Source organism: Scomber scombrus, chromosome 5 (assembly GCF_963691925.1).
Source record: "Scomber scombrus chromosome 5, fScoSco1.1, whole genome shotgun sequence".
Lineage (NCBI taxonomy): Eukaryota > Metazoa > Chordata > Actinopteri > Scombriformes > Scombridae > Scomber > Scomber scombrus.
In genome coordinates this window covers 3,903,881-3,920,917 of record NC_084974.1, presented here as the reverse complement: position 1 = coordinate 3,920,917, position 17,037 = coordinate 3,903,881, and the positions used below count along the sequence as shown (strand labels likewise).

Sequence of the window (17,037 nt, the reverse complement as noted above, 5' to 3'; positions counted from 1 at the left end):
GCAGCAAAAATTCAGTTGGATTTATATCACAGTGCAATGTTAAACAAGCTCTCCACTGTTTGAAACGGATCTTTTGATAGCAGCCATGTGGCAAATCAGATCATAGAACTGCAAAAAATGATTGACCTGCCAATAATCCGTCCAATCGCACTGCCAGATTGCTTGATTATTTGGGCAGTGAACCCCTCAAAATGAATTTCAGATGAGAATCATGCAGAAATGTGGTGTCATTCTCAAACTGACTTATTTAGAATGAAAATCGAGATTTATCTGCACAGAAACTGCCCAGTTTAAGGGACCAAAAGGCCGTGTTCAGACCCACTCTCAGACTGAAACACAGAGATGCCCGGCTAAAAGGCTGAACCCAACTCAACTTTTGTTGCAACACAGCACAGGTGTTGCATTGTTCCGAAATTTCTGGTGGATTACTTTATAACACAAACTGTGTATTTCTACTGTTTACCTCACAGTTGTTGCAGTGAAAGAAAGAATAACTTGTCAACAACATAAGATTATATACCTCTGTCCAGTGGTTTTGGCTTAAGGCTTCCATCTCATGGATCTGGTTCTTACACTGGACTTCTTTGGATTGTATTTGTCTCACCAGTACCAGAGGCTATGTGATGTTTTATCACAGGGCTGTTTTCAGTCTTAACACCTGCTGAGACTTCAGCATGTCCACATTACCCAGTTCCATTTCAAAACACATCTTTTTCTCTCTGTTTCAGCCCTCTGTCGACTCTAATACAACATTTTTCAAAATAGTCTCCAGAGAGGATGAATCTGAAGTCAGGAGTCCAACTTTTTTCTTTTGGAAGTACAATACTAAATCTCCTGATCATATAAGTGTAAAGCTTAATGATGATATTCTGTGAGGCCCATTCGGGGGGCCCGAAGAAAATCCTCTCTGAGATCCTCTATCTTAAAAACTGTTATCTCTAATGTCTTCAATACACGACCAGTCTGCTCAACAGGCTCAAACCGGAGGAGTGGACTTCTGGCAGCAGGCAGGGCTGTGATTTAACTTTTGGGAAGTAAAACTCCTTTGGGAATAGGGAGGAGGCTGCAGAGGTCCAACGAACTTGGGGGGGAGTGACTCAGAGGGAGGGGGTGGCGGTGGTTTGGGGATATAAACAGCAAGCCACCGCCGCCCCCACCGGTTGAGCAACTTTGTGCCCTGCACATCCCTCTCAGTCTCACTCTGTGTCCGGCCCGCAGTGAGGGTAACAGGCTTGGAAGTGCGTCCTCTTCCTCCGGTGTTGTCTCGCTGTTGTCCCGTCGCTGTGCAAAGCGCCGACTCTGCTCTGCAGTCATGGCACCTGTCCTCCAAATGTTTGCTGTCATGCTTGCATCCGCGTTCCTGCAAACTGCGACATCGGCCCACCTCAATGACACGTAAGTGAAAGAAGTTTTTGTCAGTGTCATGCTGAGAAGACTGTGTCTGCAAAAGTTAGGTTTCTGCGTCACGCCAGTAGACGCCATTGCACGCTCCTGTGTTTGCAGGAAAAGCAGTAAAAGGTTGCACAGTGTTTGTCAGTTTGTGAACAAAATCTAGCATCGTCCCTTCTGATGAGGCACAAAGTCCAGTGGTTGGCCTCAGGATAGGGTTATGCAATGTGTAGAGAAGCACCAGTGTGTGTGTATGTGTGTGTGTGTTTGTTTGGCAAATCCTCCTCCATCTGTTGCCACTTACCTCCATTTGATTCATGATCTGCTCACATCTGCTAAAATGATCTGGACAAAGTGGACCAATGAGTGATGACCGATAAGAGTTTATTAGGTCAGTCTGTTCAATGACCCGAAGCATCTGCTGAGGGACCAACACTGCTTCTATAATGCAGTTTAATGGTGTGTTACCACACACTGTCTATGGCCTAGGAGCAAGTTTCAGATCTTTGTTCTCACTTACAAAGACAAAAAAACTCCTTAAACATGGTTTCTGCATACAGATTGATTCCCGCTTTGACCTTTGTTTTGCTCTTATCTGCAGGCAGGCCATCATGACTCAAAGGCCTTTCATCTTGTAACAGAGTTGAACCCAGTCAAATGACTTTTCATCATGCAACTTCATCTCTGGCAAAAAACGCCATCAATATTCTCAGCAGCACCAACCAAAACTCAATTAAATGTGTCCTTTATTTCTCATTGGCGGTAGCGTTGGCCCCTGTGTGCCGCCACCCAGCTTCAAACACAGAATATTCAGCAGCGTGTTCAGTAAAATCTCGATAATAGGATTGTTTAGGATGTCCTTCCGTACAATACGCATGGAGAACACGTTCTAATAACAGCACATCTCAAATACTGATTAGCACATGTCTGTTTCAGTGGGGGAGGTGCCCAGTAAAATGACCGATACCATCATTTAGAAATATTAAATTACAAATAAAAGTCCAACATTCCAAGTTGGACTTTTCCAAGTATTATAATCACAATGTACTAATATTATATTTTACACATGTAGGGGACTTAAAAGTATGATATTTCCCTAAAAGTATAAAAGTAGCATACATTTAAAATACTGGAGTAAGCGTATACAAATTGCAACTTGGTACAGTGCATTTGTATGTATGTGTATATATGTATATGTGTATAAATATATATACATTTTAATCTGTAATAACTTTTTTTGGCCACTTGTGGGCAGCATAAACAAGATGTGGACGAACACTGAGATTTTAAACGCGTTAGCAAACATGAACCGCTAGCCATTGACTCAAATAGCAGACACAGAGCAACTTTAGAATTTATTTGGAGTCATATTTCTGACTACCAGATGAAGGTATGTTCACTATTCACTTTCCCTCTTGTTATGTTTTGCTTTCCATCAATTCCTGAGAAAAAAATATCTGTCTCTTAAGCTGCTAATATCTCCACTGTGTTCACCAGCTAACTTGGCTAACTTAGCCTGCTGGTGCTGGGCAGATAGCATATAATGGTGTATTTAGCGCTATTTCACATAAAACTGCGCTATGAGAGCAAACCAAAAGTGTGAAGTTGTGGGTCAGAAAGCTAAAATAATTAGCAAGAACAGAACCAAAAATGTGATCCATGGGCTGCTTTTAACTGTTGCACACATCTTTGTTTTTCTTCTTTTTTTCCCCCCCAGCAGTTAGTGAGTAATGTCCCCTCTCTCTCTCTCCACGCAGCATATTTGCAGTGACGGTGAGCTCTCATGTGAGAGGAGGGAAACAGGAGACCCTCTGTGCCCAAATCCACGACCCCACAGAGCCCGTCTCACTGGTCATCACCCTCAACATGGACTCTGGCAGTACTGTCATCCTGGAGGAGGCTGTGAAGCAAGACTTTTACCGCTGCCTAACCTTCCAGGTCTGACTCAACATGTGTACACACAAAGTTTGGCATTTTACAGACGGGGGTGTGAAATTCCAGCTTAGACCAATAAATGATTTGTTCTTCAGTGTTTACCTCAGCTTTTCCAGTCAGAGTAAGGTAGAAAAGAGAAGAACAAAACATGAAATGCATCCACAAGATTTCCAGGCACAGGTTTAGACCAGTTTACATTCCTCTCCTCTTCCCCTGGCCCTCCATTAAACTAATGGCACAAATCCTGGCATCGTTCTGTACCTAATTATCCAGCCGGCGCCATGACCGAGGCTGTCAGCATCAATGGTTCCCTGTAGATTATTGCTCTGGTTTCTGTCACATCGCTGATCGCTGTTATGTAACTTACGGACCTTGCTCCATATTGATGCGAACTGACCCGCCGACCCCAATCAGCTCTGTGACAATAGCACTTAATTTCACTTGGCTCCCCGGTGTTTGGCCCTGCTGCAGGCCTGCTCTGGCATTTGTCTCTCTGCAACTAAACAAAGGCAGCTTTCTGCCAGAGGCCTGATATGTACCTGCATTCCTGTGGAAAACACACCCTGCCTCCTAATCCCAGTCCTCAGTCTCACAACACACACACAATTTCAAAATTCATGAGGGGTGTTTATTCATATACATCCACACGAAAAACACCCCTTTCAAATTTAGAAGTGGTTCCAGCCCGTTATGTAACAGCAGCTCCATAAGCAAGTGAAAACATATGGATACAAGTATGACGACATTTCATAATTAAGCTTGTAGTGGAAGCAGTTGGATTTGCTTCCAAGCAGTAATTCTATACTATGATAGTTGTCAGATGCTGCACACCAAACTTAAAATAGAAGGAGATTTTTAGAAGCATAAACAGAGTCCTTTAACCTTTCTTCCCTGCTCCCCTCCTAAATATTCAAATATCTCCTGGTCCTCTGTGACTGATATGTGTTGGCTGGTATTACAGGTCCCTACAGTGCGAGCCAGAACCGTGGCAACCATAAATGTCACCATTCAGGGTGAGAGCGCCTTGATGAACAAGAAGACCAAAATCCTTATAGAACCTCCTGCTTTCATCCATATCATCCAGACTGATAAGCCCATCTACAAACCTGGACAGACTGGTAAGTATCTTTATAGCAGGGTACTTCATTCACCATCGATATCATAATTACTCAGTGTCCACTAGAAGGATAATTTAAAGTGTTAGAGCTCCCTGCTGTGTGGTAGACTTGCTGCTGCACACAGCCCACATCATCATCTCTGCACTGCTTACCAATTCAGCTTCACTTGCACAATTTTGGACTACTTTACAATATCTGCATAACGCTGAGCCAGTACTTGACAACTTTAGGAATTATGTCTATATTCAGCACGCAGAAGATTGGTGGTTCCTCAAGAGTTCTTGGTAGTTGTTGTGTGCTTTAAAATATGAAGTCGCATATGTCAAATACCAATTAAATCCCATTGTGGTTTAAAAAGTGTAAAAAAAATTTTTTTTTTTTTTTTTTAATGTTGGTAATATTTGGAACCATCAGTGTGTCACTGTCATATTAATATAAATGTATTTACTGTGGGGGAAAAGAATTGACTATCAGTTCGAAAAACTATTGTATATTTCATTTCCATAAAGTTTGCAGACTTGCAAGTGACAGATAAAAAAAGGAGGCTGAGATATCCTGTCATTTGTTATTAGAATGGGTAAAGCTGAAGAAATACTTGACACCACAACTTGATAGCTTCTATCTTTACACCACCTGCCTGCTAAATGTCCATATCTTTTAGACTCCATGCCCCCTTGTTTATAACAGAGACTTTTAAAAGTCTAAAGCCCAACCTGAGATCACCCTGATGACATCATCAAGGTTTCCCCTCATAACAGGCATATAAAGAAAGGATTCTCTGACTGTATGTATGTCTGTATGTATATGCATCCTTTGTGTATCCCAGTCGACTTCACTCTTGGATGATGTATTGCTGAGGACCCAAAGTTGTGCGGTGTCAAATTTAGACATGTGACATGTTTTAATATGAATAAACTTTGAATTAACACACAGCTCCATGTCTGACTGCAGCGGGGGCTGTTTGATACAAACATTATCACATCACAACGGGGCGGGGCTTCTGGGTTTTCACTTGCTGAGCTGCACAAAGGAATGCGCCCTGTGATTGGCAGTAGAATCAACCAATGGATGGCCATAAACTGCTTGTATGGTTCAACCTCAGCTTAGTCTCACTTTTAAAGTTTCTGTCTGGATTCAAGCCATTTAATTAATTCCTTATCATTCAATTGATATGTTTATCAATTGATAAATACATATGTTGCATAATTTGAATGGACACTGCAGTAATTAAAATTTAAGGGGCACTCCATGCATTTTACAAAATCACTTCTCTCGAAATGTTAAGTACAACTCAGCTTGTGAAAACGTTTCTGTCCATTGTGGCTCTGGGGGCGCTGTTTTCAAGTCAGTGAAAACAACCCTGATGTCATAGTGATGTCATCAGAGTTATTTGTTTTGGCTTGTGCTTGGAGATGATGCATTTTTAACAGAATGCTGCATTACAAACTGAGGGTGTGGAGCTTGAAAGACCTGGCAGTGAAAGTCAAATAAAAATAAGCTACTGATTTGCATTATGGGAATTGTAGGATCCAGTGCTTTTGACCCATACTAAGGACTATCTGCTTTATTATAATGATGTATTATTCTGCTTTAATGTTTGACCATTCTTTAGTCACTGAAGTACCTCTTTAACACCACATTTCTCATGAATCATAAACTATTGCTTCCTGGCACTCCTCCCTTGTTCCAGTGGTTTTACAGAAGAAGAAGAACACTATTGCTATTTTCTGAACATTATTTATTATTGTACCTGTATTATAATTCAGATAATAAGTTGGTGGTTATATCTTGCCCCCCTCCTTTTTTTCCCCTTTAAAGTCCAGTTCCGAATAGTTTCTATGGATACCAATTTCATCCCGGTCACTCGAGTGGTAAGTTTTTCCTTTTATTTATGTTTGTCCTTTTTATAATTCTTTGAGACTTTATGATGTGTGTATGTGTAATAATTCCAGCCGGTGAACTTTGTAAACTGCCGTGATTTCCACCGTGCAGTCCGTGAATCTAAAGAGCGAGGTCTATTTTGGTTCAGGAGAGTGGGAGGTGTAAAAGGAGGGCTGTTTGTTGATTTTGAAGACAGCGTGGGTGTGAAACGCTGTGTGGAGTAGTGTGATAAACATGCTGTCAGAGTTCATTTGGCACACACTGCATTTGACCCAAACATCTGAATCAATATAGGCTTCAAGGCCTTTTCCGCTTGTGATGAGCGGATACTGGCTGGAAACACAGCCGCGTGCAGCGAACGCCAAACGCCAGAATCTTGTCTAGAATTAAAAATTGAGTGCTTTATGTTTGAAAGAAGTTTGTCCATAACATATGTAATGAATGCCAGTAAGTCTGTTGGTGAGTCAGTAGTGTCTTTTTCATTGGATTTTCTGAGCATTACACTTTTGTGCCATGAAACACATTTTCTACTCTTAAAAATTGGTACCAAATTTGACCAACTGTTGCAATTGATGTAATCTAATTGCAAATTGTGTATATTGTGTTTACATAAATGTTTTCTTCTCTTTTTCAGTACAAAGTGGTGGAGCTCCAGGTAAGATTAATTCAAACTTTTGCTGCTGTGGCTCAGTGAACTTGAATCTCTGGACAATCCATATCCTGATAGAGCTGTGGACTGCTGACCTCTACTCACAGCACCCTAACCTACAACATTAGATAAGGAGACAGGGCCGAGGGATCAATAAATAAATTCAGCAACTATCTGCTTTGGAAATGTACAAGTGTTTGCCAACTGATATCCAAAAACACGCCTACTAACGCTAGCTTGCTGCAGCTAGCTTGTTGCAGCTAGCTTGCTGCAGCTAGCTTGCGTTAGTAGGCGTGTTTAGTAGCTTGCTGCAGCTAGCTTGCTGCAGCTAGCTTGTGAACTAGTTAATCGTCATTTCCGGCAGTTTTTGAGACACAGCAACAATTTTATCATTCATAAACGTGAATTCTCACATCATTATTATAGTTATTGTTATAATTATCATTTTTGTGGATGGCCCTTTAGTATGCATTCACTGAGAAATACTGACGACTCCCAAGAACAGAACGTCTGTCCAAAAAGTCAGTAATGTGTTGCTAGGTGCTTTTTTTTTGGGGGGGGGGGGGTAAAAGTTGCTAAAGAGGTCTTAAAAGTTCCAAATCTAACAAAGTTGCTTAAATTGGCAAAATCACACGCTACAGTAAAAAACATCAATTTATATGAACTTCTTTCTCCTTGATATTCATTTGCTAATGCTTGTCATCTGCAGCAGACGGCCAAAAAGCTCTGAGCTCGGCCTCCAATGAAATGTGCATCTTTCTTTATGTAGGATCCCAGTTCAAATCGCATCGCCCAGTGGTTGGATAAATCTGTTGATGGTGGAATCCTTGATCTTTTCCATCCCGTAATTCCTGAGGCGGCGCAAGGAAGCTACATGATTACCGCCACGACGGACAAAGGAGAGCAAATATCCCACAGCTTTGACATCAAGGAATACGGTGTGTTAGAGTTGCAAGCTAAAACAATAGTCTCACATCACTAAAATAATTTGATAGGATGTCATCTGTTTTAAGTTTGTAAGATTTCAGATTTCGATGTTTCCTTTTGCTTTAGTTTTGCCAAAGTACGAGGTAACGGTCCACCTGCCCAGTGTGATTACCATCCTGGACCAGGAGGCAACGATAAAGATTTGTGGAAAGTGAGTGTTAAAGTTACTGATGTTTTAATTTCCCTCACTTTTTCTATGAGGACATATAAACCACAATGATGCTGTAGCTTCAGTATACATTGTTCAGTGATCTTCAAAAGTGGATAAAAATGAAAGGAAAGCAGTTTAGTTATCTGACTAACAGTGGTGCTAGACATGCTAAAAACTTCTATGGTGCTCTGAGATGTCAAACTAACGTCCAACTCTCTTCTAAGTCGTCTGCCTTCACATCATTCAACATTAGGGAGAACCCATCATGCTGTTAAGTTTGTATTCCACTCTTAAAGTGGAAGCTAACCTAGGCTAACTAACATTAACACTCCTCTAGATATGAATCTACAAAATCTTTTTATTTTCATCATTCGTACCACATTATACCAAAGAGAGGGGGTCTAGCAAGCTCGTCCGTCTCTATTTAAAGGGCATTTCCATCAATTTAACAGACTTCGTGTAAAATTGATGAAAGCGTGTTTTGAATGGGGGGGAAAAAGTCCTATTAAGTCTTTTATAGCTCCAGAGGAAGCTGTGTGAAGTCTGATATTTTGTCACTTGAGTCAGGATCGATTCTAACTGAAGACAGTTAAGAAAATGAAACTAACACCAAAAATATACAGTATACTGATTTATTAGAAATTAATTAACATTTTAGTTTGACTTTAGGACTTACTAAGTATCACTCACATCTAACGTAATGGCTATCAATGTCAAATCAAATGAAAGGAATCTCTGTATCTGTGTGCAGGTACACTTATGGGAAACCAGTTATTGGTTCGGTCAAGGCTGTGTTTTGTAGAAACGCCATTCGGTATTACTGGTATTCAAATGCCAAAACTACTGACCTCTGCAAGACATATGAAATGACAGTAAGTATTTAACATTTAAAAAAATCTGACTTGCTGTAATCATAGCCTTCTTTCTCTAATTCTTTTTTTTTTTTTTTTTTTTTTACATTTTTCATCATGCTACAGACGGATAAAAATGGTTGCGCTACACAAACGGTGAACGTAACAGCGTTCTCCCTCACCAAGAGCATATACGATGACAATTTTGAGGTGGATGCTGAAATGGAAGAGTACGGCACGGGTAGGCTGACCGGACTGCATGAGACTATACAATGCAATGATCACGACTAGTTCACGATGAGGTGTAATCTATATGTTGCACGTCTTATCTAGGGGTGATTCTGAAAGGCAGCGGGCGGACCAGCTTCAGCAGCCACATCAGAACTGTCACTTTTGAGGATGTACCTCCAGCGTATAAGCCTGGCATCCCATTCGAGGGAAAGGTAATTACTTTCTTCAATGCCCTTTTTCTTTCTTTTGAATGTAAATAATCATCTCACATAATTTGCTGGACAAGAAAATGACACTGATTGGCCAAGGGGGCAAAATAGATCAGCACCATAGACTTTGAACGTTTTCTTGTAATGATACATTCAGTGTCCCTCAACATAGACATATGACAAATAGCCTGGATCATTTAACTTGACCTTCTGTTTATAAATATTTCCGAGGTTAAATGTCACTCTCAATTTTAAGCGTACACGGTCCTTGAAACGCTCAGACAAAACAGAAAAGTGAAAGTCTTCAATTCCATGTAAAACATGATACGATCAAAGCTCCAGAACACTTAATGAATCAACCTTTGACTCTCTTCATCTCTGAGATTTCATGTTTTTTTCCATGAGTGAGGAGCAGCGGATGACTCTAAATATTACAACACACATAGAAGCAGAGACATAGTCTTTTATGAAGGCTTTGTTTTATAACTGTGAACAAAACTCATAGTTGCAAAGTTAATCTTGTTTTGATCCAGAAGCAAAAAGTTAATTCGATCAGTTATAGTGCGACCACCAGGCCATAATGTCAAGAAGCTCACATAAAATAATAATATCTAATTGGCAGATTGCCCTTTCTGACCCTTTCTATATTGGGCAGTCCATGACCTTTCCCCTTGTGCCTGTATCACTTCGGCACATTAGTTATCTCAGACTCTAAAACCATGAATAAACATATTCAGGGTCTCAAAGGTAGTTTACCCTTTAGCCTTTAATAACCTGCCTCTAGGAACAGCTTCAGGACAAAGATTATTTCCCAACTAAGCGTGGCGAAATCATCAATATGTAGCTGAAAAATAAACATTCCTGAAAATAAAGTTTTAGTCTTGAAAGTCTGCTACTGTCTGACTTGTTTGCAGGTCAAAGTGATCGGTCCAGACAACAAACCTGTCGCCAATGAACCTGTGTATCTGTTCATCGGGGACTCAGAAAACTCAACGCTCACTACAGACATGAAAGGCATGGCTTCTTTTTCTCTGGACACTTCCCTCTGGAAGGATGGTGTGCATCTAAAGGTTGGTTCAATGTAGTTCCCTTTTAAAACTGTCAATATCTACTTAAGGAAACTCTCATTAAAACTATTTTTCAGAGTTGGTTTAATGTTGGTGAAGAATCGGGGCTTGAAGTTGAATTTTGACCTTTGACTGTGGCTGTTGTTGTTAACAGGCGAGGTCCAGAAAGGAGGAGAATGACCCATACTCACCCAACACACGCAGACCAGAGTACAGGTTTGCCTACCACAATGTTGCAGCGTTTTACTCCAAGAGCAGCAGTTTCTTAAAGCTCATGCAGGTCAGCGGAAGGATCGCCTGTAATAAAGATGCCTCTGTGCGTGCTCAGTACATCATCCAAGGGGATGAGCTAAAGAAGGGACAGGAAGTCCTCGACTTCTTTTACCTGGTAAGAACAGTGTGTTATGGGTTGTACAGGTAGGCTACTCTCAGTATTTATACACCTAGCTGCTACTGGGGATGTGACCATTATCACAGTGGTTCTGTTTTCTGTCTGTGTTTATCTGTTCTTTGTAGGTGATTTCCAGAGGTGGAATTGTGCGGCACGGTCGCGTCCCAGTGACTGTTAAAGCAGGAACTGGTATAAAAACTCATTTCATTTAAACTAAGAAGGTTATCTTTAAGTATAAGTGTAATGATATTCTCTAGTTCTTTTATTGTGTACAAATCATATGAAAAAAACAAAATGTACATTAATTGATTTTCCTGTTTGACATAGAGCTCCATTGGCGCCCAGAAATGATTAGTAACACATCATATACTGTAGTTTTTGTTGTCTATCTTAAATTAGACCTCAACACATATACAATTTACTCTTTTTGTTTTTTTAAAAACCTGCAACTTTACTGTTTTGGTTGACTTTCACTGCTCTCATAGTGTTTTTGCAGGCAGCCGTTAGCTTAGCGAAAATGTCTATAAATCCACTGTACGCTACCTGTTTAGCAGCAAACAGCAGGCAGACAAAGTAAGCGAGTAGCTGGTGAACATTGTGGAGCATTTAGCTGCTGAAGAGTCAGATATTTACTTTAGGGGTTTGGGTTTGTTCAGCAGAAATAAAAAGACATACCGTAAAAAACGGTGTATAAGTTGCACCAGTGCATAAGTCGTTGTCTATTTTGGAGGGTGTCATGCTGGGAGAAACACTTTTCTATTAAAGACTCATTTATTTATATTCACCAGTAGATATTCATTTATAAACACGTTTATACTGCGAAACTTTCTCAATTTTCTTTTATTAGAAACACAATTAAAACACAATTAAAACCTGAAAAAGTTTGTCAGGTTAATGGTTAATGATCCGGTAATGATTTAACTGAACTGGACCGGTATATTAACTCAGATCTGGTATGGGTTATCATTCTTAGTGTGGATGGCCTTTTACATACCTATAATCATGTCCAGATTCAACCTCTCTCTGTATTTTACTATAAAACGCACCCAACTTTTCAATGAAAAAAATTGCGTTTAATGTGCGACTTATACACCGTTTTTTACGGTACTCCAAAGGAACGCTAATGTGGCTAGATATCTGCTGGATGTGTAAATGGGCAACTGTCAGCTGACAAGTCATCAATCGCCATCAAGTAAAAAGACGATAATATGTCTGATTTGTTTATGGCTTGTTTGCACTGCCCCCAAGTGGCCAAAAAAAAGTTACTGTATTGAGCCATTGACTAAAGCTTTTTTTTTTTTTTTTGGGGGGGGGATTTGTTGACTATAATAACATGAAAAAGGTTAACTTTCATCCTTTAGCTTCTTGGGGTTCGCTGCTTTAGGCTAACCTCAAGTAGCTAATTTTGTAGGTCAGCTTTGTGTTAACCTAACTACCTTAGCTTCAGGGTAACTTAACATATTCATATTTGCCTTTCGCTGTGTTTCATGTCTCAGTCAACAAAGGGGAGTTGACTGTATCACTCCTTCAAGTGACAGACCTGGCACCATTTGCCCAGGTTGTAGTTTACACTGTGATGCCCAGTGGTGAAGCTGTGGCCGACAGTCAGGACTTCCCCATTCAGCTCTGCCTCAATAACAAGGTAGCACATGACCAACTGGAACATTTTAAGCATTGATGAAAGAATCAAGACTTTTTTTGAGATTATGTTAAAAATGAATGTAATGACTCTCTACCTTGGCGTCTCCTCTGTAGGTGTCTCTGAGGTTCTCCTCTCTCCAGGAGCTTCCAGCTGAGAAGACCACACTCAAACTCCAGGCTCACCCAGGCTCCCTGTGCTCTGTCAGAGCCATCGACCAGAGCGTCCTCCTGCTGCAGTCGGAGCAGGAACTCACTGTCGACTATGTATGAGACAATCCCCAGAGCTAGTGTTCTCCACGTTAACACCAGGTTCCTTTACTCACAACTGAACATGGTGTTCTTGCAACAAAAAAAAAACAGCATGTAAACCAGTGCAGGTCATACCAATAACATTTTAATACAGCTCTTGTTTTCAGCTGTCTGTGAACATTCCAGATACTGCAGATCACGATTGACATGTAGACCTCTACCATATTGCCATATTGCTGGTGGGCTGACCAACGGTACCTGCTGCTGATGACTTACCCAGGCTCATAAACATGTATGTATGTGTGTGTGTGGTTTCTTACAGGTGTATAGCCAGCTGCCTTTACAGAAGCTGTCGGGATACTCGTATGAGGTTGAAGACTCTGAGCCGTATCCCTGCTTCCCTGTGCCACTGCCAGAGCCTGAACCCGAACCCGAACCCGAGCCAGAAGTGGAGGTAGAGGAAGTTGTAGAGCCAGCCGGACGAACGAAGCGCTCAGTCTACTTTGGACCGCCCAGCCAGAAGAACGACGTCTACAGCCTCTTTAAAGTATAAATCTTGGTCATTTTTGATATGGATGTTACAGAACAGGCAACAGTAGATACTGACATTGATCATCAGTCAGTCAAAAAAAGAAAGAGGTGTATATACAATATATGATGTTGTATATTACGACTCCACAATCTCTCATCTGCTTTTATCATCTCTCTCTCCCCTCCTAGGAAATTGGAATCAAGATTGTGACTAACTCGGATGTGAAAAAACCTTATAACTGCCATGAAAGGATTATGTATGACATGCTTTACTATGACGGTATGTTTTCTGGTTTGCCACTGGCATTTGACCGTACAACAAAACACTTCCATTATACTGTAAACCTGCGGTTACAGGATATTCTGTACTAAGTGGGGCTGCCATGGACCTTGACACAAATCCAATTGATGTGCAATACGCAGAAATGGATTCTGTTGGAAATCAAAATGAGGAAACCAAGGAGACTGTTAGAACCTTCTTCCCTGAGACCTGGATCTGGGAGCTGGTTTCTGTTGGGTAAGTTTAAATGTGTAATTCAATTTTTTATGAATGTGTTCCTAGATCTGGTAGACTCTCCGGTGCCCATGGCCTTCAACATGATGCCACAGGGTTCAGGTGCTGTGCTGAAAGGTAAAGAGGAGGAGGAGAAGAAGGAGACCGTCAGGACATTCTTCCCTGAGACCTGGATCTGGGACCTGGTTTCTGTGGGGTAATGATAATATATAATATGAAGACCATCAAAAGAAAATCAGTTGTGTGTGTGTGTGTGTTGTTTTTTTGATTAATCAAGTTACCTGTTCTATAAAATGTCTAAAATTAGTGAAAAATGTACACACAAAGTGACTCAAATCATGTTTTGTCCCACCAACAGTCCAAAACCCATTTCCATGTTTTCAGTTAAAGACACAAAAACAGCAATTCTTTACATTTGAAAAAAGTAAAACCGGGTTTCAAAATCTCAAATATTTTCCACATCATTGAATAGTCATTAATAAATAAATTCAGATGTTGATAACCCCAAAACGTTTCCTACTATGGATGTAGTTGTGAAACTCCATGTTATAATAAGAACCTAATCTGGAATTTTAGCTGATTAATCAACAGTTTTTGTTTCAGTACCAGTATATGCACCATGTAGTGAGCTGTTTTTATCCTGAGATAGCAGTGTCTATGTATCTGCTGGTGCAGACTGAAATGGCTTAACACTTGAAGGACTGTCATGAAAGGCCAAGAGGATGAATCCTTAATGACTTTGTTCATCACCTCACTTTTCAGAACCACCATGAGGTTCACATTTGGGTTTTTTTGTTGAAATATCTTCAATACTAGATTGCCATTTGTTACAAATTCATGCCTAAAGCTTCACTTTTCATCTAGCACTATTATCAAAAAAGGTCCCCCTACATTCAGAAAGGTGTTTTTTTTCTTTGTTCCTACAGTTGGATGTTTGAGATTCACTGTGCATGATATTGGTGCAGTTTGACACTGTTTTCATATTCAACTGCTGAAAGTTTTTTCTGATCTCAGAGATTTCAATGTGTGAGCCTATAAGCAGGATTTGTGACAACTAGTTTTGAAGCCAATCCTGGTCCATTATTCAACTTACACAATATGATTTTAAAACTTGAAGCCTCCAGTGTATACATACTGAGAATTGACCTTTACAGTGAAGGAGGAGAGACATCTTGTGTCCAGCAGTCAAATCAAATATATTTACACATTTATACATTCTGCAGTTTTGAATGAGAGGAAAGTTAATTTTAAACTTTTAAAAAAATGTGTTAACTCTTGTAATTATACTTCTGTTTTCTTTGTATCTGTCCTAATACATGTCTGGAGGGACATCTTTAAATGTGACACAGCAAATGGTATCATGCTAACATTAGCTAACACAAATTAACATAGGTACAATGCTAAACATTAGCCTGCCAGAATGATGTATGTGCAGTTTGTTTGACACTATTTTCATAAGTGCATTGAAGCCTGCAGTGTACAAACACTGAGAATTGACATTACACTGAAGGAGGAGACATTGAAAAGTAATATATTTACACATTTATAGATTCTGGAATTTTGAATGAGGGGGAAGTTGAGATTTAAGTGTTGTAATTATACTTTGTTTTCTGGAAGAAAAAAAACAGGAGTATTTTTAATCTGTCTTAATACACGTCTTGAGGAAATCTTTAAATGTTCTCTGCTTTGGTTTGTGACAAAATACATGATGTGTGACTCAGCAAATGTTAGCATGCTAATGTTAGCTAACACAAATTAACATAGCTAAAATGCTAAACATTAGACGGCTAAATATCAGCATGTTAGCTTTGTCTTTTTGTCATTTAGCAGCTAAGCTAAACCAGAACTTTAAACATAAAACATCTCGTAATGTATTAACACAGACTGTCATGAAATGTACTGAGTATATATCCATGTTTCATCGATTTAAGAGGAACTCCATGCTGCTTGAACTTTTTAACTGGACTCTTTCATGTATGTTTGTACAGAGACACTGGGTCAGTGGACGTAGAGAAGACTGTACCAGACACCATCACTAAGTGGGCCGCCGGAGCTTTCTGTGTCTCCTCTGTGGGCTTCGGCGTGTCACCCAACACGGGGCTGACCGCCTTCCAGCCTTTCTTTGTCAGCCTCACGTTGCCCTACTCTGTCATTCGAGGGGAGGTGTTTACACTCAAAGCCACCGTCTTCAACTATCTCTCCAAATGCATTATGGTAAATATTCAAGGTCTTACAGATTTAGTTTGTCTAAGTGGATTCACAAGTATGACGATGTAAATTGAAATTGAACAAAGCAATTTAGTAATAATTGGACATTTTCACTTCTATCTTGTTGCATACTGTATATTTCACATATTTGGTACATTTTATCTTTCTTTCTGCCTGCAGGTGAAAGTCACACTGGCTGATGCAGAGCAGTACACCTCCAGGAGCTGTGAAGGCTGTCAGTACAGTGTGTGTCTGTGTGCAGAGGAGAGTAGGACCTTCTCATGGATCGTCACTCCGACAGCCCTCGGTATTAATACTGATATATAACTGATATTTTACATTTGATTGCTGTGGTCTGTGGAAATACTTAAATATGTGACAACTGTAGTCAGCAGGTACTTTTTAAAGATGAACATTTTACACACAAATCATGAGTTTATAAAATGAGGGGATTTTTTGGTAGATTAAACTACTCAACAGAGAGCAGCTATAATGGTACTTTCAAATCAGTGTATCAGTATTTCTAATACTGGCCTGGAACTAATTGATTTTTTTCATAATTCATAATTTTCTCAATTTTATTGTTTGTCTATAAAATATCAGAAAATAGTGAAAATTACAACCTGTTACAATATCTTGGAGCTTGTGTTGACGTCTTCAAGATGTCTTGTTTTGTTTTTGATCAGCAGGCCAAAATCCAAAGATATTCAATTTACTGAGAAGCAGAAAAAAATCCCAGTCAAAAAGCTGCAACCATTTTGGGAATTATTGCTTTAAAAAAAAAAAAAAAAGATTAAAATGAATTTTTTATTATCAAAATAATATAATTAACATTCTATCCATCAACTAATAGTTGCAGCTCTAAATTCAATAATATATTTTATAATATGCTGTAACTTTTTCCATTATTGATGCTACATTTCACTGATAATTCTTTGGCATGTAAGAAAGTCTTTAAATGTAGGATGTTAAGTTGAAATGGAGACTTTTGCTTTGTGATTTTGCTACTGATGCAGAAAGTAAATTATCTTCACC

At 39.7% G+C, this 17,037-nt stretch overlaps 1 protein-coding gene across 2 annotated transcripts in view; it reads left to right on the top strand.

Annotated features, from left to right (window-relative positions):
* The first annotated feature begins 1,023 nt into the window (after positions 1 to 1,023).
* Positions 1,024 to 17,037, top strand: part of LOC133980307 (alpha-2-macroglobulin) — a 31,861-nt gene continuing 15,847 nt past the window's right edge. The window contains exons 1-20 of one of the 2 annotated variants that reach the window (XM_062418990.1): positions 1,024 to 1,395; positions 3,147 to 3,327; positions 4,286 to 4,442; positions 6,261 to 6,313; positions 6,958 to 6,978; positions 7,742 to 7,910; positions 8,026 to 8,110; positions 8,862 to 8,982; positions 9,088 to 9,202; positions 9,295 to 9,404; positions 10,316 to 10,471; positions 10,623 to 10,856; positions 10,985 to 11,048; positions 12,356 to 12,501; positions 12,615 to 12,764; positions 13,072 to 13,296; positions 13,470 to 13,560; positions 13,638 to 13,797; positions 15,783 to 16,008; positions 16,183 to 16,309. In XM_062418990.1, coding sequence (XP_062274974.1) covers positions 1,313 to 1,395; positions 3,147 to 3,327; positions 4,286 to 4,442; positions 6,261 to 6,313; positions 6,958 to 6,978; positions 7,742 to 7,910; positions 8,026 to 8,110; positions 8,862 to 8,982; positions 9,088 to 9,202; positions 9,295 to 9,404; positions 10,316 to 10,471; positions 10,623 to 10,856; positions 10,985 to 11,048; positions 12,356 to 12,501; positions 12,615 to 12,764; positions 13,072 to 13,296; positions 13,470 to 13,560; positions 13,638 to 13,797; positions 15,783 to 16,008; positions 16,183 to 16,309 — 2,674 coding nt within the window. In that variant the 5' untranslated portion in view covers positions 1,024 to 1,312. Of the gene's footprint in view, positions 1,396 to 3,146; positions 3,328 to 4,285; positions 4,443 to 6,260; positions 6,314 to 6,957; positions 6,979 to 7,741; positions 7,911 to 8,025; positions 8,111 to 8,861; positions 8,983 to 9,087; positions 9,203 to 9,294; positions 9,405 to 10,315; positions 10,472 to 10,622; positions 10,857 to 10,984; positions 11,049 to 12,355; positions 12,502 to 12,614; positions 12,765 to 13,071; positions 13,297 to 13,469; positions 13,561 to 13,637; positions 13,798 to 13,842; positions 13,991 to 15,782; positions 16,009 to 16,182; positions 16,310 to 17,037 lie in introns of both variants that reach the window. The other variant, XM_062418991.1, reaches the window with a different exon arrangement.